At 41.1% G+C, this 26,341-nt stretch overlaps 2 protein-coding genes across 3 annotated transcripts in view; both read right to left on the minus strand.

Moving 5' to 3' along the window:
- Nucleotides 1-3,688, minus strand: part of LOC122544234 (ectonucleotide pyrophosphatase/phosphodiesterase family member 3-like) — a 147,547-nt gene extending 143,859 nt beyond the window's left edge. For both annotated transcript variants that reach the window (XM_043683314.1, XM_043683321.1), the window contains exon 1: nt 3,449-3,688. In XM_043683314.1, coding sequence (XP_043539249.1) covers nt 3,449-3,592 — 144 coding nt within the window. In that variant the 5' untranslated portion in view covers nt 3,593-3,688. The remainder of the gene's footprint in view (nt 1-3,448) is intronic.
- Nucleotides 3,689-9,473: 5,785 nt separating this feature from the next.
- Nucleotides 9,474-26,341, minus strand: part of LOC122539873 (venom phosphodiesterase 1-like) — a 112,077-nt gene continuing 95,209 nt past the window's right edge. The window contains exons 21-25 of the mRNA XM_043675009.1: nt 23,328-23,454; nt 22,542-22,619; nt 19,505-19,637; nt 17,486-17,642; nt 9,474-10,284 (exon numbers count right to left, since the gene is read on the minus strand). Coding sequence (XP_043530944.1) covers nt 10,114-10,284; nt 17,486-17,642; nt 19,505-19,637; nt 22,542-22,619; nt 23,328-23,454 — 666 coding nt within the window. The 3' untranslated portion in view covers nt 9,474-10,113. The remainder of the gene's footprint in view (nt 10,285-17,485; nt 17,643-19,504; nt 19,638-22,541; nt 22,620-23,327; nt 23,455-26,341) is intronic.

Consider the following 26,341-nt stretch of genomic DNA (forward strand, 5'->3'; position numbering starts at 1 on the left):
AGATGTTTAACTTTGTACACCCCAGTCCAACACTAGAAACTCCATGAGGTGGTCTTTTCAATCCAAGAACAACATTGTATCCATATTCTTGCACGATGAAACATTGAGAGTTAGCCTGTGGCTGCTGTCTCTCCCACATCCTGACAGAAATCTCATCTGAAAGTTTCAATAATATCTTTCAATGGCTTCCTAACAATTATCCCCCTCGAAAAACTCATCTCCACGGCAATGTGGACCAAATGGATCACATATTCAGGCAGAAATTCTGATTAGTTATTCTTTTAAAACACATCTTTATTCTATCTTGAAGTAAATGATTAGTTTGTTGTATGACTGTTCTCCAAAACCTGTAATTCTAATCCTTTCCTGTGACTTTAGAGATGAACACTAGATCAAATATTAGCAGATTTATTTCTGCCAATATCAAGAAGTGTGAGTACCAGTACCAGCTTCCCAATACACCAACCTGGGCCCTGCTTTAGCCTTTTACAACCAATTCAGAACAGATCAAAGACATACTTCATTTCTCCATCTTACCCTACAGTAAAACAGTCCAAAAGCATAACAATCTTGCAAAACTTGGCGTAAGTGCAGTCAATCCATTAATGCAAGGATCATTCATGCCAAACAAGTGATCATCTCTAACAAGAATCCAACCATCACCACTTGAAATGTAATCCAACCATCATTGAATTCCACACTAACAACATTCTGGAGATTACCACTGAGCAAAAACTGAACTATAGCAGCCATATTAATACTATCACTACAATAGCAGGTCAGAAAAGTTGGAATTCTTCAGCATCATGATGCCTGTTACACTGGAGAGTATTGAGGATGATAGTGTATTCTTGCTCAACAACAAGTTCAGACACGTCTTGCTATCTTGCATGGTAAGTCAAAGCTGAAGAAGGCATCAGCATGGATGATCTTGGAACCACATACAGGAAAACACTAGTGAGAATGTACACCAAGCATTAGCTAGCCTGTCAGACATCCTCCTGTCACTGTCAGTCAAAGTTGGTGGAGAACATTATGATAGCACAGTCTTCCCAATTACACAGTCTCGCCATTCTCCAGCTGCATTGCAGACCCAGAAGCACCATGGGTCTCCTGCGACCAGGTAACCTACTCCTCTGCACATCCTGTGAGGATGTAGCAACACTCCCGATTAATTTTGTGGATGACAAAAACAGATGGGGAAGCAAGTAGTGAGGATGACAGAGTCTGCGGGGGGGATATACAGCAGACAGGTTACGTGAGTAGGCAAAATCTTGGCAAAGAGAATATAATGTACACCATAGCACGAAGAATAGGGGAGAGAATATTACTAGTATGGAAAAAATAGAAAATCACACAACACCAGGTTATAGTCCAACAGGTTTAATTGGAAGCACACTAGCTTTCGGAGCGTCGCTCCTTCATCAGGTGGTTGTGGTTGATGAAGGAGCGGTGTCCGAAAGCTAGTGTGCTTCCAATTAAACCTGTTGGACTATAACCTGGTGTTGTGTGATTTTCTACTTTGTACACCCCAGTCCAACACCAGCATCTCCAAATCACGTATCGAGAAAGACTGCAAAAAGTCAACAAAACAGATTGATTTGGGAGTCTTCGTTCATGACTCTGAAACAGTTAGCGTCCAAGTTCAGGAGGTAAAAGGGAATGTTGGCCTTCAAAGGGAACGGTGTATGAAAGATTGCTAAATTTTTACAAGGCACGGGTTAGACCACAACTGGAATATTGTAAATAGTCTTGGACACCTTATCTAAGGAAAGATGTACTAATCCTGGACACAGCCCAGCCAAGATTCACTTGGTTGAACTGGGATAGGGATGCACTATCTTATTAGGAGAGGTTGATCCCATACTCCTCAGAACTTAGGAGAATGAGAGGCAATCTTATTGACACATACAAAATTCTTAAAGGACTTGACAGGGGAGGTGAGGAGAGGTTTTTTTCCCTTGTGAGAGAAACTAGGATTATGCATAATCTCAGAATAAGCAAACACACATTTCACACAGAGGAAGAATTTCTTTTCTCAGAGGATAGTGCATCTGTAGAATTCTTTACCACACAGGGCTGTTCACACTAGATCAATAAATACATTCAAGGCTGAGTTAGACCTATTTTTAATCAGGAAAGAAATCAAGGTTTATAGGGAAAAAATAGGAAAGTGGAGTGGAGGGGGGGGGGGGGGGGGGGGGGGGTGATCAAATCAGCCATGATCTCATTGAAGAGTGAAAAAAAATCTGCAGATGCTGGAATCCAAAGTAGACATGCAGAAGCTGGAAGAACACAGCAAGGCAGCATCAGCACATGGTAAAGTCAACATTTTGGGTGTAATCCTTTTTCAGGACCTGAAGAAAGGTTACACCCAAAACGTCGACTTCCCCATCTCCTGATGCTACCTGGCTTGCTGTGTTCTTCCAGCTCCAGCCTGTCTACTTATGACCTCATTGGACAGGCTGAATGCTCTGAATCTTATGGTCTAATAGCCTGCAATCTTTGCAACTGTGAGAAAACAGAACTCATAACAATGTATTAACATCAATAATAGTTACACAGCAGGCTTCCGGGAAAATTCCATTTATACAAATTTAAAAGACCTGAAACCAGGGGCAGCATGGTAGTTCAGTGGTTAGCACTGCTGCCTCACAGCACCAGGGACCCAGGTTTGATTCCACCCTCAGGTGACTATCTATGTGGACTTTGCGCATTCTCCCCATGCCTGCGTTGGTCTCCTCCGGGTGCTCCGGTTTCCTCCCACAGTCCAACAGATATACAAGTTAGGTAGATTGGCCATGCCAAGTTGCTGAAAGTATCTAGGGATGTGTAGGCTAGGTAGGTTAGCCATGGGTAATGCAGCTTCACAGGGAAAGGGTGATGTGTAGATGCTCTTCCAAGCATGGATAAGGATTTGATGGACCGAAAGGCCTGCTTGGAGGGATTCTAAGCTGTATGAAACGTGACTTTCGGTTCCCAATTTTGGGAGATACAAAGAACATGCATAATTGGAGGCTTGTCTTGGGATTGAGGGAACATGAATCAATTTTATGATTTGTAGATTCCCATACCTGAGGGTTTAAATACGATTGGAGCATAAAATATTCACTGTCTCTTATAAAATAACAGGGCTAGCAACAGTTTAAAAGACCGTTTGTATCCAGTTCACAATGCTCCCCGGCTGCCAATGCAGAGAAAACTATTATAATTCCAATACTGTAAAGTAAACTTTAATTTGAATTAACTGCATTGTTGCGAATGGTTGTTAAAGTATATTTGCAGCTATTTAACACATTGTAATTGAGTGACCAGAAAGTTTGGCAGTGGGGTTGAATATCAGGACGATTTTGCCGTGAACTCAGAATCGCTTCTCTCTCTCTCTCTCCCTGTGTATGTGAGTGTGTGTCCTGGGTGACCCTGTTGCACTCCCTGCTCACTCACTCACCACAAAGATCACTCGGCGCTTGGAGCTGCATAGCTGGTTCCGCCTCTTCGCTGTCGGCTCCGATCCTGCCTGCAGCATGGACGCCTGTTGCTCCTCGTTGGAGTAATGAGCTTTGTACCCTTGCCCGCCTTTCTCGGGATCCATCTCCCTCAACTTTATAGCTTTTTGTTAAGACTAGAACGGTGCAACTGCTACCCACATAAAAAAGGAGACAAGACGCGAGAAAGAGCTGTGTGTGTGTGTGTGAAAGGTGCCGTCAGTACATCCCCCTTCGCTGTGAATGAACCAATCCTTCTGAAGGGTTGCTCCGGGGGGGTGGACAGTTCGGGCAATGACACCACTCTCTGGAAGCAGGTCTTGCCGAAAGTGTGGAATTCAACTTCAGCGCGCAACCAGGGCCACTGTGTCCTCATTCCACTGTTGCAAACCTCTTATTGGTGTTTGCGACCGTCTGGTGGACATTTAGTTGGAAATGCAATCGCCATTTTTTTTTGTTTACAGTGGGAGTTTAAACAGCAAGTCAGAAACTTGTAACTGAGCCGATAAACAGGCATGGGCAGCGGCTTGTTCACGCTTAATAATTGTAAAATTTCAAGGTCCAAAATGCTCCCGTTTTGAAATTCCCAGAGGTATTTTTAACAGCTTGTTTTCATAAAATCCAAAAGTAGGCACTTGCTGCGATAAGCTTTCATTAGTTAGAGAGGACCGGGACTTAGTTGGTTTGAATTTGATCACTGCTTTTCACTTTGATCTTTGATTTATTATTGTCTCCTCTACCTAAAATGAGACGTTTTTGTTTTATATGCAGTATAAACCTATACAAAGACCATAAGGTGATTTGATGTGGGCAATGGTGAGAAATTTGGAAGAATGAAATATGGGAGGAATGAAAATGTGAGTGTTCAGGTCAAGAGGTTTGTAAAATCATGAGGGGCATGGATAGGGTAAATAGCCAAGATCTTTTTTCCTCAGAGTAGACAAGTCCAAAGCTAGAGGGCATAGTTTTAAAGTGATGGGGAAAGATTTAAGAGGAACCTGAGAGATAACTTCACACACAGGATAGTGCGTGTAAGGAATGAACTGCCAGAGGAAGTAGTGGAGGATGGTACGATTCCAACATTTAAAAGGCATGTTTTAAATACGAGCCAAATGCTGGTAAATCGGGCTGGATTAATTTAGATATCTGGTTAGCATGGACAAATTGGACCAAGGGTCTGTTTCCATGTCATACAACTCTCTGATTATGACTCCAATAAAAATATGACGAAGTTTTCAAAGCCTAGAGGAGAAGCTTGGTAGTAAGTAGCAAGGGGTCTCTTCATGTATGAACATGCAATTATTATCTAATCTCACCTCTTTAATATGCAGGTTGCTATACTCCCAGACATTCCTTGTTGGCCAACATTCCCTGACATTTTGGAGCATGGTCCATAGACAGTGACTGCCTTGCCCCCTTCATCTGTTTTATGGTGGCATTGCCCATATTTTAACCAGCAGCTGTGGATCTAGTCACTGCAGTAGTTCTCTTCATGATGGCCACTGTAATAGCAAGCCCAGGACCAGCACCAACATCCAGCAGCCTCCACACAAAGGAGTTGCAGCTAAAGGTCCTCACAGAAGGCACAAGAGGACCAGGAGGCTTCGAGTGAATTATCCTCAATGCCATTCCTTCCAGATCGATGAGTGCTGTCAAATACTGAGGATGTGCCTGGACATCATCGTGGAACTGTGTTTCTGCTGGAGCAGGATCTGTGACCTGAAGGAGTGGGTGACCATCCTTTGCCTGACTAAGGCCAAGGGTGGAGACATGCAGCCTATTTTACCACAAGGACCATTCTATGGCAACAATAGGCCTGCTCAAGATGAGGTTCTGTGCTTGGATCTGAGGGAGGCCCTTGCAATACAGTCCATACAGAATCTGCTGCATAATTCTGGAATGCTGTGGTCTACACACTGGAACAAGCAATGAGGGAATGTGATGGTCGTTGAAGAAAGATGCAGTTGTCCTCAAAAAAGGAAGGTAGGAGCAGCATCGGGTGTAATACACCAGATGGGACCGAATTGACGTGCCTCCAACTGATCAGCGGTGGATAAAATCATTTATAGACTGTAAATTTGGTGTCGCTTCAATGACTAGTGCCCCAATTTAGTCCCAAATGTAAGTGTTACTCTCACCTTGCCTCTGAACACCAATGCCTGCAGCCAAGGAGTGCAGGTCTGTCTGTATTTCTGCCAGCCATTGAGCTGATGGAACTGGTACTCCATAACAACCGTCAACCTGTCCATGGAGACATCCAGACATGTAAACACGAGAGCCCTTACAGAGAGAGAATAAGTTTTGCAATAGGAATCAAAACCTGAACGTGTTGAGAATATCATCACAGTGGGGATAATGGGAGAGCAGTGCATCACATCACAATTAATCTTGATTACCAGGATATGGAAATCTTGGTATTCTCACATGAGCAGTCTCTTTCTGATTCATTCAAGGATCCTCTCTCTGGAGGGATGAGGAGATGAATGTTGGCCACCTCTTCACCTGTCTTTGCCTTTATGGTGGACTGTCTTCCTCCAGCAGTGAGACAATCAGAGGATTAGTGAGCCAAAAGGACTGACACATTCAATAGTGATTGTGCAAGTGCAAGAAAGATGTGGTTTCTTGAGTGAGTGAATAAGAAGCACAGATGTCAGGAATGCTTAATAGTTCAGGGAAATGGGTTAAATGTGAGCAACTGAGGGAAGATGCTACATAAAATAGTGCAAACGATAGTTCTAGAGCCCAAGTGGTGACTCATTCAGTTGTAGACCAAGAGGGAGTGTGAAGTAGCAGAGAGAAAATACCCTAATGGAGCACAGAAGATCATGAATCTTCTTGCAAAAATGTTGCACCTTCCACTGAACCATAGAAACAGCACTGAGCTGGATGGCAACTTTGGACCAGGCTGGCAGGGCGTGGTGCCATGGTCTCCTCTGGCAGTCCTGGAATAAGAGAGAACATGTCTTTCTACTCCACCACCCACTTCCTCAGGATCTTCAGGTCTCTGTCTGCAAAGCAGATTGTCAGTTTGCTTCTTTCAGACTTTCCTTTCCAAGTGCAATGCATTGTGACGGGCAATTCCTGGCTGGCAGCAGTTAAACCGGTGCGCAACTGAGATTTAACTATGGTGCCTGCAGTGTCAACACTAGCAGGAAATAATTGTTGGTCCAGCCAGTGAAGCCCAAATCATGTGAATGAATAATAAATTGTCATATCTTTCCTGTAATGCAGCGATTAGTGATGCATAGTACTCTGGCTATGATCTAAATAATGTCTTGAACAATTACCACATAACCTTCCTGTTACACTCTTTGTTTCAGCCAATAAAAGAAAGTACACCACATGCCTTCTTAACCATATTATCTGCCTATCAGGGACCTGCGAACACCTACGTTTTCGACTATCTGCAATATTCATTATAGCTCTGAAATAACTTGGCTCAATGGTTAGCTCTGAAAATGTGTTGCTGGAAAAGCGCAGCAGGTCAGGCAGCATCCAAGGAGCAGGAGAATCGACGTTTCGGGCATGAGCCGTTCTTCAGGAATTGCTCCTGAAGAACGGCTCATGCCCAAAATGTTGATTCTCCTCCTTGGATGCTGCCCGACCTGCTGCGCTTTTCCAGCAACACATTTTCAGCTCTGATCTCCAGCATCTGCAGTCCTCACTTTCTCCTCAGTGGTTAGCACTGCTGCCTCACTGCACCAGAGACCTGCCTCGGGCAACTGTCTGTGTGGAGTTTGCACATTCTCCCCGTCTCTGCGTGGGTTTCCTCCGGGTGCTCCAGTTTCCTCCCACAGTCCAAAGATGTGCAGGTTAGGTGAATTGGCCATGCTAAATTGCCCATAGTGTTAGGTGGATTAGTTGGGGGTAAATATAGGAGGGTGGGTTTCTCTTCGGAGGGTCGGTGTGGACTTGTTGGGCCAAAGGGCCTGTTTCCACACTGTAGGTAATCTAATCTAAACTTCACAGAGGTCATCCTGTCACCAAATCGTCCTTTACTTACAACTGGGGAGTCCTTGACACTGACCGGACCCCCTCAGAGCCAACTCTCAGAGTCAATTGAACCCTTGACACTCTAGTTTATATCTGTCAGCCAGGGCTTCCTGATTAGACCAAACTAACAGCCGCAATCAGAAAACTTATAGTTTACATTCTGAGAAAAAATGGGAAAGAGATTCACGATTAGCTATGATCATATTGAATAGTGGTGCAAGCTCGAAGAGCTGAATGGCTTATTCCTGCACCTATTTTCTATGTTTCTATGAGATCACCTGGCTGACCTCGTTACTATCTCGACACGAAGGTTTTAGGCTAAATCTTTGAAAGCATGCAGTCAATACATAGAAAAGCAACTTGCATTTATATTGAAGGCGATATGGAGGAATATGTCTCAAGACTGTTCAAAATACTCATGTCAAACAAGCTTGCACATCAAGATAAATGAGGAAAAACTAGGAAAGATAAGCTCAAGCCTTGTTAAAACAGCAAATTTCAAGGAGCATCTTAAAGGAGCAGGGTGAGATGAGGTTTAGGAAGGAAGTTCCAGAGGTGAAGGCCTAGGCAGCTGAAGAACTGGCCACAAATGGTGGAATAACTAAAATTGTGATGCACAAAATTGGAGGAATATTGAGTTACAGGAGGATTTTAAAAGTGGAGCAGCTTAAAGGGGTAAGGAAGGAAGAGGCCATGAGAGATTTGACAACAAGGATGAAAATTTTGAAATGAAGGTACTGCTGAACAAGGAACTATTACAAATCAGCAGCACAGGGTGGGGGGGTTCATACAGCCAGGCGGTAGAACAAATTTATCTTCCATCCATTGGCACTGCATCTGAATCAGAGTCCTTAATTTGAAACTTCAATGTCTAACATACTGCACAATACAATCAGTGAAATCCTAAACTTAATCTTTAACTTATACTATACGTGAAAGCAAGCTGTCACAAATATTTAATGATTTTTTTGATGGCTTTTATCTTCAAGAGCAATTTACAGAATTCTATTTCTGAAATATATTTATGGAGGACAAAAAGCAGAATTCAAACAACAATAATTCTATAAGCAATCTGGAGACATCATCGACTGATTGCTGAAGTGATATCAAACCAGGACATAATTTCTCATCCTTATTTTAATTCTTCAGATATGGATGTCTCTGGAATTGCCAGCATTTATTGTGCATCCCTAGTTGTTCTTGAGAAGGTAGTGGTGAACTGTCTTCTTGAACTGCTGAAGTTAAACCTTGTTGTTTAGGGAATCCCCAAATCTTGAACCAAGAGATAATGAAGGAATAAATCAGAATTTTGTGTCTCTTGGAAATCATAGTGATCCCTTCCAAGTAGTAGTGATGGTCCAAAAATCCTTCAGAAATGTTACAGTTCATCTTGTAGATAGTACATGTATAGATGGTAATCACAAACATATAAGAAAATGGGTACTTAAGTTGGTGAGTGGTTTGTCATTCGTGTGAACTGCTTTATTCCGTTGAGCTTCTTGAATGTTGTTGAATTTGCATCCAATGGGCAAATGGAGAATATTCCTTCACAGTCCTGGTTGAGCCTGGATTGGTTTCATGTAATGCTCCCATCACCAAACTCGAATATCTCCCTATATGACAGTATGAAAAGAGCACGTCTTTATAAATCCAATTTGCTTTCTTTATTGTGAGATGGGGAAAGAATTATAATGCCATGTTCTTGTAAGTTTTGCTTCTGGAATCTGTGGGTCTGAGAGAGATTGCCAAAGAAGCCTTACTGAGTTGTTGTAGGACATTCCCCTAAATAGTATACATGATAGTCACTACATAGAATTCAGGTAAGCACCAGAACTAATGGCAGTCCTCAAATAGATCCTGGAGTGGAAGAAAATGGGAGAGGTAGGACAAATGTGAGCGAACAAGGTTAGTAATCATACTATGGAACATTTGTAATCATTTCCTCCTGGCCATATATTAAGGCAAGATAAAATTCAGACACATATCTTTACATCATTATCTTTCAGTAATTTCTTTAATTCAGAGGAACTCAAAATGTTGTTTGGGGTATCTGTATGTTGACTGAAATGCATTTCATTCAAGTAGTGTTCAGGCATTAATCATGGCATCAAGCAATTGTGCAATTTCACTTCTGCACCTGAAAATTATGTACAACAGGCTTGAATTTCACCACTAACTCTGGAACTAGCACTCAGAAACAATTATGTTATCATTCAGCAAACCCACAAAACATGCTCTGTCGTACTGTGCAAATGGCAGAGGGTGGGAACACTGGGTCACATCTTTAGCTGCCTCCTTCGAATGATTTACACATCTCAGGGGAAATTAATTGGGATGGAAAGGAGGCTAACTCTGAAAGGTAGTTACAATGCACTGAAAAAGCACATCCCAAACATTGGCAAATATCTAGGAGCATGCTGTGCTGGTATGACTCAGATCACTTCCAAACACATGACAGAATATTTTAATACCTTACAAAAAAACAGGGTTTTGTTTTGCATGCTGGAATTCTAAATTCACAGACATCAAAGATCAATTCATCATTTCATTACTTTATATAAAATCAGTGTTGAAGATTTGCAAGAGAGGAAACATCAGATGTTCGAGTTAACAATATTTTTCTTTGGAATGATAGTTAAACGTTAGGTGTAAATTCAGGTAAAAATGTTTTTAGCTGTAAAATCTCATTGACTGGCTGATTTCTCTCCTGATAAAAATCAAGTCCTGTGATCAGCTCCACATCCCTCACTCGTGCTGTATGAGCCCAGATTCGCTCTTCAATCCATTGGGATTCTTTTTTATTATTCTGCCAAAAGAACACAGGATTCATTACCTACTGAGAAATTTATTTTGTCTTTTACAGTTTAAGAATGTTAATATTCCTATGATAAAGCATCTGTTGTTAGATGAAGTTAAGGTACTACTATTTATTGTTTACAGTTGAAAAAATATACACGTTCACAATGTTTAAATACAAAGCTAGCTTTAAACTAGTGTATTGAATAAATATGGCACACATTGGAAGAGAGAATAAAATAGAATTTTACGAATGCATCATGTGGATAAGAAACATTTTTCAGAATCATGAAGTTACGAAAGTGAGAAAAGGCAGTTTTGAGCATGGAACAGGGAAAAAATATACAATAAATCCACAAAATAATAATAATATGATTGATGAATGATTTCTCCTCATCCCTCTTGATGTGCCTGTGGCCTCTGACACTATTGACCATACAATCCTCCTCCAACACCTTTCTGTCATTTTCCAATTGCTGTAAATGCCCTGGCTTGGTTCTATCCTTATTGAGCTGAAAATGTGTTGCTGGAAAAGCGCAGCAGGTCAGGCAGCATCCAAGGAACAGGAGAATCAACGTTTCAGGCATAAGTCCTTCTTCAGGCTTATGCCTGAAACTTCGATTCTCCTATTCCTTGGCTGCTACCTGACCTGCTGCGCTTTTCCAGCAACACATTTTCAGCTCTGATCTCCAGCATCTGCAGTTCTCACTTTCTCCTCTATCCTTATTGAGGCAATCAATAGGGAATTACCTACAATGGCTTCACACCCTTGTTCTCTGGTATCCACAAGGATTTGTTTTTGGCCCTGCTATTTTTCATTTGCAGGCAACTCCATAGAGATATATTCCATTAGTTGGCCACATCCAGTTCAGTCTCACTGCAACATCTCTTATCTCTTGAACTTTACTGGTGGTGGCAGGGATGCCCACTAGTTGGTGAATGATGGGAGCCCCACGTTATTTTCATTCAGAAGACCCGCATTTTCTGACGGGAGCCAACATTTACCCCACCAATGTCTGTACTCCCATGGAACCAAAAGCTCAATAGGGCTGAAATTCTGTTGGCCAATTAGGAGCCAGCAATTCTGCTGGACTGGCAACACCAGAGAAACAATGGCCATTACCATTATTGCATTGGAACTAGACAGAGGACGGGTGATGGGGCTTCAGGAGTCAGGTAAATGGAGCAGGGTAGAGTTTCTAGGGAGGGGGTCAGCAGCTGAAGGTGAGAGGTTGGGGTAGGGGAAACAAAGGCAAGGAGAAGGTTTCCTGCAGCCTGCCCCATAAAAACACACACACAAACACACTTTCCCAATGCCATACCTCACAATGAAGCAGAGAGTGCCTTTGAATAAGGGCCCCATTCATTCTGCGCTCCATCACCAGTCCTAAAAGGTGATGGGCAAACCTGACCAGTGAGTCCACCAGTGGTTAAATACCAGCAGTGGAATGAGGCCCTGACCTAGCCCTTAAGTGGCATAACAGCCTCATTGGGCTTCCAGATAAAAGACAAACCATCCCTAGAGACGAGTTGAAATGCAACAAGATCTTAACTCTGCACCTTCTGCCTGATCATAAAGCTTCTTCCTCTCAGAACTAATCTCCAGAAGGGCATTAAATTCCATTTAGTATCTAATTTGTCAGACTGCTTGCCTACATACTGTACTGAATGAGCAGAAATTTCCTTTAACTAAATATTGGAAAGGCAGCATAGTTTCAATCCCTACCACAAACTCCATTTCATTGCCAACATTATTCCCTCTCCTTGGCAACTGTCTGTGGTTTACTCACAACCTTGGTGTTATCTTTGACTCCAAGCTGAGTATCCCAACCACGCATTTGTAACATTACTTACACCATCTTTTTCCACTTCAATACATCATTCTTCTCTCCCCTGCACTAACATCTTTGCTGCTGAAATCTTCATTCTTTTATAATTCTAGACTCGACTATTTCAACATACTCATGGATGGCCTCCTGCTTTCTAACCATCATAAACCTGAAATCATCCAAAACTCTCACCAGGGTCACTCTCACTAAGCCCCATTCAGCCGTCACCCTTTGCTTTCAAATTACATTGAAGCCTTGTTAATGAAAGCTTCTGTTGTAAATTTCTCGTCTCTCCATATCCTCCCACCTTCCTAACTCTGTAATCTCTTCCAGGCCTCTAAAATATCTGTGCTTTTTCAGTTCTGGCCTAATGAGTATCTCTGATTTTAATCGTGTCCCAGTTTCCAATGCTCTCAGCTCTGGAATATCCTCCAGAAAGCTTCTCTTTAAGACACTGCTTAAAATCTACTTCTTTGTCAAGCTTTTGGCCATCTTCCATAACCCAATTTTCTCTTGATAATACCCCTTTGGAGCATTTTGGGATGTTTTACTATGTTATAGGTGCTAAATACATATAAATTGCTGTCATATGAATCACATAGATGGAAGGAGCAAAAAGGAAGTTGGCTTGCATTTTAAAAGATGATGCAGTGTGGAATGGTAATCATATTTCCATAAGGTTCTGTCAATTTCCTGTCAGACAACTCATGGAAATTCCAGGCAAGTATGTTTACGCTCTTTTCATTGTACAATTGTGAGTCATACATTGTCTAGAAGTGTGGTGGATGCAGATTCAATCATAACTGACTAAGCAAATTGAATAAATAGGTAAAGGGGAACAATTTGCGGGGCTATGGAAGGAGGGACAACTTGGATACTCATTTTAGGCACATGCACAATGGGTGAAACGTGCTGTATCATTTGACAATGTTTGATACTTCTGCAATCTCCTTCATGAAATTGGATTGATAACATTTGTGACAACAAATGTTCATTTCTTTCTTTTTCCTGAATCACAAAATCCTTTTGCATTAAAATACTAACTGGACACTCTGCTCAACAAAATGTGTTTCAGAAAACAGTTTTGATTGTTTATGAAGATTATATTTAAGTGAAGTATTTTGTAAGACTGTTTGTTTTTATACTTTTCAAAATTATGGGCTGAAATGAGGAAGAACCATATTAAAACCATAGTTTTAAAGGATTACTGCATGTTTTGAAAACCAAGTCACTTGACACTTCCAGCAAATATTATGTTTGCAAGTAGCTGTTTGAATAAGCAGTAATTATGGTTGTAGATGAACTGGAGTTGAGGTGTTCTGTATAGATATGTAGTTGCTAGCAATGAAACATTGGTCGATCTATGGACTAGTGACCAGTGTCAATGGCAAAAGCTTTTCATCAGCCTAGTGATAGTTTCTGAGGTAACTGAACATCTTAGGGCTGGGAGCAAGATACAGAGGTGAGTGTTTTGATCTCCACAGTTCCCTTCTAGTCAAATTTACAGAAAAGCATTTCAGCAGTTGTTGTAAGCTGTAACTTGTAACTGATAGGTCAGAGACCTTTTTCTAAGTGAATCAGCCACCTTGTGTCTCCTGTAAACCAGTACAAGTGTCTGGAGAAAAGCAGCAATGTTCTGACCAGCATAAGAATCACAAGGATCATCTCAACAACTCATTAATAGAAATGGCTGAACTGCTTTCCAGTTTTGTTTCACCCACAACCAACGTTTGTGTGTGTATGTGTGCATGTGTGTGTGTGGGCACGTGCCTGTGGAGTGAGGGATGTTTACAAGAGGATTAGAGTTTAAATTTGTCGAGTCATATGCTAATGGTTTAATAAATAATAAGTCACAATTCTTATTCACTACAGAAGCCTGATCCATGCCTTTTATCATCACAGGCCTGAAAATCAAATAAATTGGGGAATTTTGTGCATTATTTTAAAAACTTTAACCTTTGTGACAATTCTGGTAATAGCAAAATTTGATTCCCAATGGTCCTAGTGAGCTGTGACAATTTTAGGGAATGAATTCTGGTTGAGTTCTGACCAGTAGGTTGTAATTTAGAGTAGAGTAGTTAAACTACCAAGATTGATCTTGAAAGGGATACTTCTCTTGCCTGCTTATATATCCCACAAATCCCTGCAGCCCAATGCAATATTTCTACAGTCTGAGGGAAGTTATGGGAATGGGTAAATGTTTGGGATATTTAAAGGCATCTCAGGAATCTTCACAGGATAGCCTGTTGAAGGCCCAAATGAGAGTCAAGAGTAATATTCGAGGTGAGGAATGCTGCTGAGACCAGAAGCAAGCAAGTTCGCAAATTATCAAGGTCTTCATCTGTCTATAAAACTATGATTTGTTTTTGTAAATATAATGTAAAATCTTTCTATTTTTCGCAAAGTCAAATGCAATCATTTTAGGTCTCAGATTAGTTACCGAACCAAGAAAAATACAAAGCTCTATGTTTAAAATTAGTTTTATGCAATGATTTTTGACATCCATGTACATAAATCATATTCCTTGCCGCAGAAAGGCAGGACGGTGACTCAGTGGTTAGCACTGCTGCCACACAATGCCATGGACCCAGTTTTGATTCCATCCTTGAGCAACTGTCTGTGTGGAGTTTGCGCACAGGGATTTACTCCAGGTGCACTAGTTTCCTCCCACAGTCCAAAGATGTGCAGGTTAGATGAATTGGCTGTGCTAAATTGTCCCATAGTGTTCAAAGATGTGTGGGTTACAAGGATTAACCCAGGGCAAATACAGGGATAGGTTACAGAGATAGGGTAGGGGATTGGGTCTGGGTGGGATGCTCTTTGGACAGTTGGTGCTGACCCAATGGGCCAAATGGCCTGCTTCCACACTGTGGGGATTGTAAAATTCGAGAAATGGTAATCATATTGTCATCAGAGAAGTCAGTCAAAATTGTGTTCCTATTTTAGAAGAGAGCTTAAAACAATGCCTAAGTAAATCCATCAAAGGCCCACCCTCTTGGCATTGCCATTTCTTTCATTACTTCCAAATATATTTTCAGGAAGTAATAAAGAAACCTGCAGTCCCTGATTTTTGTCCATAATTATACATTTACCATCTGAAACCACAGAATGGTTAAAGCACAGAAGATGGCAATTTAGGCCATGTGTCTATGCTGGCACTGATGGAAAAAAATCAACTCGTGCTACTCCCCTAGCTTTAGCCATAGCGCTGCAAAACTTTACTTTCAAATTTATGTGGGGTGTGGTCTACCACAGTCATGCTGTGATACAATGGCTCCCATAGGAAAAGGACAAGACATAGGTAATGTAGCACTGAAGAATTCAATGAATTTTTATGACAGTACCTGGTATCTACATGTTTACATTATAATCACCAGCATGTGCATGTCTGGGCTGAAGCTAAATGTCTTGCAAGTATTGTTTGCTTCCCTCAACATTTCATGCTACTTGAGGACAGAGTTCAGTAAGATGGAGACTGAGAGCTTTACACCTGAGACTACATGCCGTGATATGATGATGGCATCATGAGCATGCCCATTAAAGAGATATCACATATCTTTGAGAGACAGCACAACACAAATAATAATCCAACTCTATTTTGAAAACCTTATTGATCCTTCCACTCAGACAACGCATTGAAGATGACCAACAATTCTGCATCTTACATGGTTGTCCTGCACTTTTCCTTGCTGCTCTATGTCCCACACAATGGTTCTCTGATCTGCCAGATATCCTGGATTTCATCATGAATTGACTCAGAAGCCTGTGGGACACCCCAGAAGAAAGAGCCAGTAGTATTTAGAAATGAAAATACTGCTCACATGGGACCAATAGTTTGAAATATTTAAGACAAGTCAGGCCATTTGATAGTTTTAATGTGTTCCCCTTCTGTGGTATGTCGTCTTGCTACGGTCCAAAGTCTTTGGCATCTGAGCTGTGCACTCTACCACTGGGCATGTACAGCAGTGCTCAGACAGTTTATGACTCAGCAGTGATGGGGGACTGGGGTGTAGTCAAGTCTTCCTGTGGCAGGCTTGCCTTGGGATGTGACTTGGTGCCAGATCATGGAAATTGTGGGCTGTGGTGCTGGTGGTGGCGGTGGGAGGCAGACCAGGCGTGGATTCAGCCAGCATTCTTCGACACAACTGAAGCAGGTAGAGAGGTATCAAGCAGGACCAGGAGAGAGCGTCCATCAACTGGGGTTGGGGGGGAGGGGCAGGTGGAATAATGGATGTTCTGGCAGGCCCAAGGAATAGTTCAAACAAGCCCAAGGAGTGCAGTATGTCAGGGCAAAAGTCAGGGTTGGCTGGCAAGATCAACAGGGGGTGCCAGGTGGCACAGAATTAGACACATAGAGATGTACAGCATGGAAACAGACCCTTTGGTCCAACCCATCCATGCCGACCAGATATCCCAACCCAATCTAATCCCACCTGCCAGCACCCGGCCCATATCCCTCCAAACCCTTCCTATTCATATACCCATGATTGACAAGCCTCAAGAGGTTGATGGTGAGATGGTTTCCTGATTGTGTGAGAAGAGAGGTTTTGAGAACAGAGGTTTTTAATTGAATGGGGATTGGGAGGCAAAGAGGGAGATTAGAAAGGAGGTCTTTTGAGTGAACGGGGGTTGGTGAAAGAGGGAGTGGAACTAGAGAGAGGAGTTGCAAAGTGACCAGCAAAGATGGAGTTGGAGAATTAGGAGGTCAGCATGAATCAAATTGGTGTCAATTGGATGAGATTCAATCCCTGTCCCAGCCAAGATGAATTGAACCTTCTTGTACCCATATGGTGGAGATTAGGGTATTATCTATTGGACTTGTTTCCAGACAGAGAACACAAAGATGGTGAGGATACATGGAATGTGCAAAGGCACAGTTTTGATTCAGGGCAAATCTTAGGGGCCTCTCTGACTCCATCAATGCTTTCCCTGAGACCTTTACCTCTAACTCCGTCATTCCCCTCCCTCCCTCTAACCTCCACCCATGTGTCAATAGTCTCACCAACACACACCCATCCCTAAAGAGTCCTTTACAGTTTTATTTTTCTGCAGATTTGGTCACCATGGTCAAAACTTACTACATGCTACAGTATATAGATTAAAAGACCATAAGATATAGGAGCAGAAATGAGGCAATTCACCCCATCGAGTCTGCTCCATCATCCAACCATGGCTAATCAGTTTCTCAACCCCATTCTCCCGCTTTCTCCCTGTAACCCTTGATCTCCTTGACAATCAAGAACCTACCTATCCTGTCTTTCCTCGTGTCAATACTTCCAACAATGAATTTTAGGGAAAAATGAATACATTTAATTATAGACTTCATATATAAGAAACAAATTCAAAATTTGTGCTGTTGCCAGACTGGTCTATTTTACTTACTGGGCAGCTCTCACTATTATCTTGCCTGTGCGGTAGAATGAAGGACCTTGCATTGAGTAAACCATTGCATTGTTGGGGAGTCTGTGCGGTGTCGTTGCAGTTGGTAAGGACAACATAGAAGTGAGTTGGGATGGGGATTGCTGTGCCATTGACATGTCTGAAGAAATAACATGGAAAAAGAAACAAATGTCAACATTCACATTCAGAATACACATCAAGTACAAACAGGATTATAGCATTTCTCAAAGATAACTAATAGTTTGTTACTATTACTATAATCATGAGGGTTTGTTTTAACTGACATTATTTGTTACCAATCCACCAGAGCAACAACAAGCATGTCCTGCAGAGATCGGCAAAGGGTGCTTCCTGATCCTGTAACCGTCAGCGAAATGCCTTATTTGTCAGGATGGGTGAACTCCATTATCAGGCTCGTAAATGTCTTCTGATTTGAAATGAGACCTTGTTTTCGGTCACCATGACATAGTCTGAGCATTTAATCATGCTCCTTCCAGAACTTTGAAGTCTGTATGTGAAACTCTTATTGGAAATAGCTACTTATCTTTGATCACAGTTTTAAAATTTGGTTGCAACCCTTTAATACAGGAAACTTTATTTTATTAGACTGATGCCCAGTAATATTCTATAACTGGGTGATTTTCTTCTAAATCCTGTGTAAGAAGGTTGTACATGAAAAGGGTTCATTGAATATTAGAAACATATTTTCTGATATTGAGTTCTCATATATTCAAATCTCACGTATGCTGTCAGCATTTTATTTTAAAAATAAAGCTTTATCAAAAATAGAATCAGGTCAACATTATTTGTTTAGGCAACTACACAAGTGTAGCACAGTGGCTCAGTGATTAGCACTGCTGCCTCACAGCACCAGGGACCCAGGTTCGATTCCAGCCTTGGGCGACTGTCTGTGTGGAGTTTCCTGCAGGTGCTCCAGTTTCCTCCCACCATCCAAAGATGTGCAGGCCAGGTGAATTAGCCGTGCTAAATTGTCCATACTGTTCAGAGATGTGTAGGTTAGGTGCATTAGTCAGGGGTAAATGTTGAGTAATAGGGTAGGGGAATGGATCTGGGTGGGTTGTTCTTTGGCGGGGGGGTCAGTGCAGACTTGTTGGGTTGAAGGGCCTGTTTGCACACCATAGGGATTCAAAGATAGGTATAATCCTTCATAAACATGCAGAACTGGGCTGTAAAATATTTTTTATTTTCATATTATAATATAAAATTTACATTATATGTTTTGTTTTCACTTATATATTTTATAAAGATGCTTATTTATATCGAGCCTTTTACAGTGGCCAAAGTGTTTTACAGCCAATAAGGGATTTCTTAGTTACTAATACAATATAGGAAACACAACAACAAATTTGCAAATTTCACCAAGAGCTATGTGACAATAGATTTTGTTTCAGTGAAGTGATTGTGTGATAAATATTGGCCAGGACACAGGATAACTCCTCTGCTCTTCATTGCATCAAGGACACATATTAACTCCTCTTCTTCGCATCAGTAGCAGGGATACTCAAGTTTCATCTGAAAGAGCTGATAGAGCTTTCGTTTAACATCATCCAAAATAGGAATCCCTCAGGACTACAGTGGAGTGTTAGCCTAGATATTCATAGTGAAGACTCCAAAACCCACAACCTTCTGATTTAGAGGTAAGATAACTGTCATTATTTCAATGTTTCACTATGTAAACCTTGTTGTAATTGAAGTGATTAATATTTGTTCCAGGCTGAATTCTATTTCCAAACTGCAAGATTCAAAGTTTAATAGCTAACTTTAAAATTATTATTGCATTATGCTAAATAAATAGAATATAATGATAATGCTGAGCAAGAATGTGCAGTATCATGACTTTCATGTAATAATGTAAACTGCTCTATAAAATAGCCATGTCATGCAAGATACTTTAATTTTGTCTCAGTCAATGATCTGGCAAAGCTGAATTTTGTTTCTCATTAAACTAAATGGAGAACAAAATAAAAATATTTTGCTTACCCCTTAATTTGTTCAAGAGTATCAAAATGTCCATCATAATTATAGTCAAACACTGGCCCACTCATTACGTTGAGGCCATTGCTCTGTGCAGCATCCCTTGGCAGTATAGTGTTGTGGAAGTAATGCCAGATCTCTGTGAAGCAATCAGCCAGATGGAACCTGGTAATTTTACAATATACTGAAGGACAAGAGCTGTTAAAATTTAAATTCTATCAATGTCAATAACATCTTCAGCCAAAAAGATTTTTATCTTGTAAATTGTTTTCTAATAACCTTTTTATTATTGTTGGGTGTTTATTCTAATCCCTGAAACAGTCAACACAGTTTTCTCCATTAGTTCTTAGGATCATGCCTTTTGATCTTGTCTAACCTCAAATTTTGTGTTTGTAAATTATGCAGTTTTAATTCCCAGCAGTAAAATTCAAAAGAAATATTACTGCTTATAATTTCAGCAACAAAATCTTGTGTTGTGAAGCATTCTCAGGTAATATTTTTTAAAAATCAATTCAATACTGAAAATAACTTAGTTACGAAAAAGATAAAGTGACATCCTCCTACTCATTAGGAGTCAATTACAGAATGGAATTGTTTTGTTTTGAAGTTATCTCCATCAGGTTCGGTATTGGCAAATTCTTAGTTATCAGACTGAATGGGCAGGTATCAGCCGTTTTTGAGTCCTGAACTGCACATTTCCCAGGAGAACCATTATTCATTAGGATTTTCACAGAGACAATTAATGGCATAGTTACAGGCTTCCTGTAATTGACATAAGCTCTTGAAGCTGGAGGGCCAAGCTTGTAAGGAGCAGCAGGCTGTTACCAACAGTAAGTAACTGATGAAGTACTTCAGTGGGGCGGCACCCTCAAAGCATTTTTTTAAACTTCAATTAAAAAGAGTTTTTGACAATTCTTGCAGCCTGACCATAACTGAAGCACAGAAGGGAGTGTTGCCCCCAGACTGGCGAGAATCTCCGCGAATGGAAACTTGCACCAGTGGAATGAAAGATTCTGGCATCTTCCTTGAATTATAGTTAACAAGGCCCTTAATGAGATTAATGGCCATGCCTGATCCCTTCTTCATGACACCACTGGAAGACTCGCATGTTAGATGGAACTGGCATTTCCTGATTCTATTTGCCTCTGTTAGCAGCCCATTTGGGCCCAAAGTTCTACTCAATAGTGTTGGAATCTTTGGGATGCTCTTATGTTGATGAACTCAAAATTTCTTTCACATAGTTTCCCATGGATGAACTGGAATGGGTGAATTCACATAGTGTCAATGCTGCAAGACTAGCAATCAAGTGTTCCTGAATATGAATCCTCCCACAGAAAGCTGTGAAATAAAACTCAGTAAAGGCAAGAACCGTATAAAAATCTGACCATCTAACCTATCTAGCAGACTGTTGTAAAAATCCATTTAGCCAATTCATGTTTTTAAAGGAAAGGAGTGCACAATGCCTGCCCCCTACACTTAAAGTCCTCAAGGTAGGTAGGTCTGATAAAAGAAAACATGTTCATCTCCCATGGGCAAGTCAAAAAGTAGGACATAGGAAGATTTAAGGAGAAAGCGAGGACTGCAGATGCTGGAGATCAGAGCTGAAAGTGTGTTGCTGGAAAAGTGCAGCAGGTCAGGCAGCATCCAAGGAGCAGGAGAATCGATGTTTCGGGCATTCCTGAAGAAGGGCTCATGCCCAAAACGTCGATTCTCCTGCTCCTTGGATGCTGCCTGACCTGCTGCGCTTTTCCAACAACACATTTTCAGCACAGGAAGATTTAAACTTGTATTATTTAAAGAGAGACACATATAGATCAGGAAATAGACAGACTTAATATATTATGGACACATTAAACTTAGAACAGTTTAAGATTGAAAGCAGACTAAGTACATTGCCGGTGACAAGCATTATAGTATAATATGTGTTAGAAGGTGGGGGTAGAAAACCCCAAGGTGTAATAGACATCCAAGGATAGGCCAGGAGAGTTTTGTAAAACAAAATTGGAAGGGAAATGATTAAACCTGAATTTAGTACAAAATGTATTGTTAAAAGGGAAAGAAGCAGCCAGCACAGTTTTTCAAATCATTTTATATGACTGAAAAACGTCACTTCTGTAGAGTTGTCAGGGAAACGAGTCATAAAATGAGAAGATGAAAAGCATAAACTGATTACTCCTCTTAGCAGACAATCATTTCCTGTGTATTACATTCCAAACTGCAGACGCAGTTTGCTTTAGTCTTTCAGGAATATATAAAAAGTTAAAAACCAGCTGCAACACTTGGTTTGTGTGTGTGTTAATTGAGAGACGTGCCAGTGTGAACTAGTGTACTGTGAAGGTCACAACTGGAGGACATCATTAGACAGTCCTGCACTTCAAGTATAAGGAAATCTCATCCATGTTGCTAGATCTGGAGGTGAGGCAAACCAGCAAAGTCATCATTGAGAAGACAACAAGACTAAAAACTATCTTTTAACTGCGTAATCAAGAATCTTGAAATCAACTGCTTCACTATGAATAGCAGCCAAATGCCGTAATGTTCCATTATCTATTTTCCATGGAACACAGAGAATGATTTGTGTACCTTTTTAACTTCTGTCATTTTACTCAATTCACTGTTCTAATTTATGTATGTGTGTGTTATTATTATCTTTTCTCACATTTAATAGTTAATAAACTGATCTTTTCTTTAACTCAATAAAGACCGGCTAATATTGCTCCTTTTAAAGCATTACGAAAAGTAGCCAGAAGAGAAGGGATTATTTTTAATTAACTTTGTTGCATCCCAGATGAGAGAAGGGGAGTCAGCTTATCCTTCCTTACCCAGCAGTATAGCCATTTGGGGATCCTGTCTGAAATTGGGACAAATTGGGGATCCTCAGTCATGATGGACCACAATACTTAGATTGCTTCTTCTAAAGTGTTGCATAATTCCATTTTTATGAGCACAAAGATCTAGAGCAGATTTTGTGTGCTTCAAGTATTTATTAATTCAGTCAGAAGACCAATCACACAGGAAATAATTGTATATTAATTTCACTTACTTTGGAAAGCTGAATACATAGGCACAATATTGCTCGTAATTAATGCATCATATTGTTCCACCTCTGATTTATTCAGATCTGAGAAGGATACATTAACAATTATTAAAAAGAATGAATTCTCTAATATGAACCACAGTGAACAGGAATCATTTTCATTTCCTTCTTCCAAACAGTCAAAGCACTTAGCAAAAAAACAGTTTTGTTTTACAAGGTTTGGACAATGCAGCAAAAGGGTTCAGCACTGACCAACAAATATTTAGCCAACTGAAATTTGGCATATTTCTAAATGTTGATTGCAGTACTCAACAAACAATTCCAAAGTTCAGCACTAACTATGGATTAACTATGAATTTCTGTAGAGTGCAGAAAGAGGCTATTCGGTCTATCAAGTCTGCACCAACTCTCCAAACAGCATCCCACCCAGACCTAACCATCTTTGGACTGTAGGAGGAAACCAGATCACCTGGAGGAAACCCATGCAGACATGGGGAGAATGTAAAATTTTCACAGTCACCTGAGGCTGGGTTTAAACCCAGGTCCCTGGTGCTGTAAGACAGCAGTGCTAACCACTGAGCCACCATGCCTCACAACTTCAATTTCCAAGTTCAATTGGCATCCAAGTGTATGGGTTTTCCACGTTACTTATAACCAGAGGAGGTGATCAACAAGTAGATTAACTCTGAAAGTGATGTGGTGATTCCACAATCAGTGACCCAAGTGGTTTAACGGAAATTCTTTTATATTTACATGCTCTCATCAAAAGAAGTCCACACTTAATGCACTTACTTGGAATATGAAGAAAATCATAGGTAATGTTTAATTCTGGATTATAGTTTGAACACTTCTGGCTGTTGTTTGCTAAGATTCGAGGATCAGCACGCAGACAGTCTAAAACATTTGGACTAATCTCTGTCTGTTGGTCAAATAAGACAAAAGTTAAAAGAAAATGATTGAAAGAGGAATTGTGCTGGACTGATTTCAGGTCCCAAAACAGCCTGGAATTATCCAGTGCTCAGTATGCCAGCATCAGGTCAATCCAAAAGAATATTCTAGTGTGTTTTAAGGAGCTAGAATACTGCAAAAGAGATGGAAATACATCTTACAGAATGTTTTCACCAAAATTACACCTCCCTACTGAGATAAATGAGTCTCAAAAGTTTTTTTGCACAAACTACTGGTGTTTCTTCATCACTTATAAAAAGTAGCAACATAGAATCCCTCTAGTGCAGAAAGAGGCCATTCGACCCATTGAATCTGCACTGACCCTCCAAAGAGCATCCTAACCAGACCCATCCCACTCCCCCCATCAGCAATTGTGCATTAGAAACTGCACGTCTTTAAACTGTGGGAGGAAACTGGAGGAAACACACGCAGCCACGGGGAGAATGTACAAACTCAATACTGACAGTTGACCAACTAGGTTAAGGAGACAAGCCCTCTTTGTACGTTGGTTAGAGACAAAAAAACTACAGATGTTGGAATCTTGTACCTCAGCCGGAATGATGATGTTGTTGGCATTAATCTGATCTGGATGCTAGTTATATAGAGTTAACTGAGCTACCGGAACTCAAGCCCCAATCAGGCCATTTACCACACATAAATAGATAGGAGAATATCCTAGGAATGCATTAGGAGATAGAAATGAAAGGAATAGGAATTGAAAGGATAAAGCATGATTATAGCTACAAAGTAATTTGGGAGGTAACTGCGCATTCTGATCCATTGTCTGAGCTCAAGAGATTCTTTGTCTCTCACAAAATTTGAACAGAAGACAGGAGTCTGACAGATGATCAGCCGTGATTGTAGAGAATGGAAGAGCAGGTTGGAGGAAACCCATGGCCTACTTTGTGATTTGTTTGTTATGCTGTTATGGCAGCTAGGTCAGTATGACATTGAAAGATTATGACTCTTAATTTTATCCCAAGAAAGGTGGAAGTCCTGCAACAGAGACTGAAAGCTTGTCACTGAATCGCATGAGTGGAAAGCAAGACTACTGGGCAATCTGAGTGGCGGCGGCTAATTATGCAACTGCTACCATGACCGCTATCCAATTGAGGATTGCAGCCCATCTCTCAAAACTGCTGGCTCAGTCAAAGATCTAGCAGTTCTCGAGTCTAAACTGTGCCACAATAAAGGTGGCCAATGCAGAGACTGCAGAGAGAAGGAGAAAGCAGGTAAGAGAAATGTCAGTATGCAAGGCATGGCGGGAATGCTGGGAGACTGGAGAACCCTCCACTGGTGGAATTGGAACCATAGGGTTGGCCATTGTCATTAAGGATTCCACTGTGGACCATGGACTGGTCAGAAAAGGAAGGTCACCCTGAGGAAACTGCATTGATGTACCTGACAGTCTTCCCACAAAATGTTGATGGGGACCTATGCCAGTTCTGTTAAGATTAGATTAGATTACTTACAGTGTGGAAACAGGCCCTTCGGCCCAACAAGTCCACACCGACCCGCCGAAGCGCAACCCACCCAGAGAAACCGAAGCACCCGGAGGAAACCCACGCAGACACGGGGAGAATGTGCAAACTCCACACAGTCAGTCGCCTGAGGCGGGAATTGAACCTGGGTCTCTGGCGCTGTGAGGCAGCAGTGCTAACCACTGTGCCACCGTGCCGCCCACAAAGATCCTGGCGCCATAATAATTTAACCGAGAATGGGCCAGTTAATTAAATTTTATTTTATAACTGACTGAGCTACTGGCATTTCCACTTCTGAAGTTATCCTATGGTGGCAGGAAGCCATCAGGCTTCTCTACTGTTTCCCAGCCCAAATCCAGTGGGTTTGTAAACTTCAGCCCCATTAGTTGAGAGAAGGGATACATAGTGGAATTGAATCAGAAACAGTCACACAAACCTCTCATCGGGTAATTTCTGGGAATACTGGATACCTTTGTGAACTAGTTAGTGGTCTATGTCAGTCTTGTGCATGTTCAACCAAAGATCAGACACTTTTAGCAGAAAGAACTAGGTCCCCACCTTATCCTCTTGGTTATGAAAGCTCCATGGCACTGGAAACCTCTTGCTGGCAAATGTTGCAACATAGAAAAATCTACTACCACACAAAAAAAAACTAAAGGACAAGATTGTTTTCAATTTTGCATGCACTACTATTAATTTCTAGAGTCTCACTGTGAATGTGGGAAAATGAAGCTTTTTTCTCCTTGTGGCTTTTCCTCTGTCAAAATTATGTTAAAAATACAAGACTTCCACTGGCATAGCACAAATAAACATTTATTGGTCTCCAAACCACAATCGCTTCCCACATCTCACACACATATTTACTTTCCAAATGGGTATGTTGCAAGCTTTCCTGTTTTCTTCTGTTGTTGACGTCGCATCTCAGTGTTCACTTTTTCTTAATGTCTGTTTCTTTTCCCTCGTCATCACAACTCAAACTCCTAATACTGTATTTAATCAATTTTTGTCTCTAAGCTGAAAATTACAGTGTTGGGACCCCCATCCTCACTGTTTTATACTCAAGTTACATGTTTCTAGACATGCCTTCACCCTCCTCATCTAAGAAATTGATGTAAACTGTAAAATGTAAACTGCAGAACTGACAATATCCTGACAGTCAGACAAGGAGACTTGGGTGCATGTTGTTTTCTGCCAGCCAGCTTATCTTCTATTCAGGCTAGTATGTTACCATCTGTACCATAAGCTCTTATTTTCTCCAGTAATTCTGGCCCTGGGCAGAAATGCTGCCGAGTCAGCGACACCCTCACCCCATAAATGAATAACAAAACAAAATGATGTGACAACAGGGTCCTTTGGTGGAGTCATCACAACAGTTAT

The sequence above is a fragment of the Chiloscyllium plagiosum genome, chromosome 3 (assembly GCF_004010195.1).
Source record: "Chiloscyllium plagiosum isolate BGI_BamShark_2017 chromosome 3, ASM401019v2, whole genome shotgun sequence".
Taxonomy (NCBI): domain Eukaryota; kingdom Metazoa; phylum Chordata; class Chondrichthyes; order Orectolobiformes; family Hemiscylliidae; genus Chiloscyllium; species Chiloscyllium plagiosum.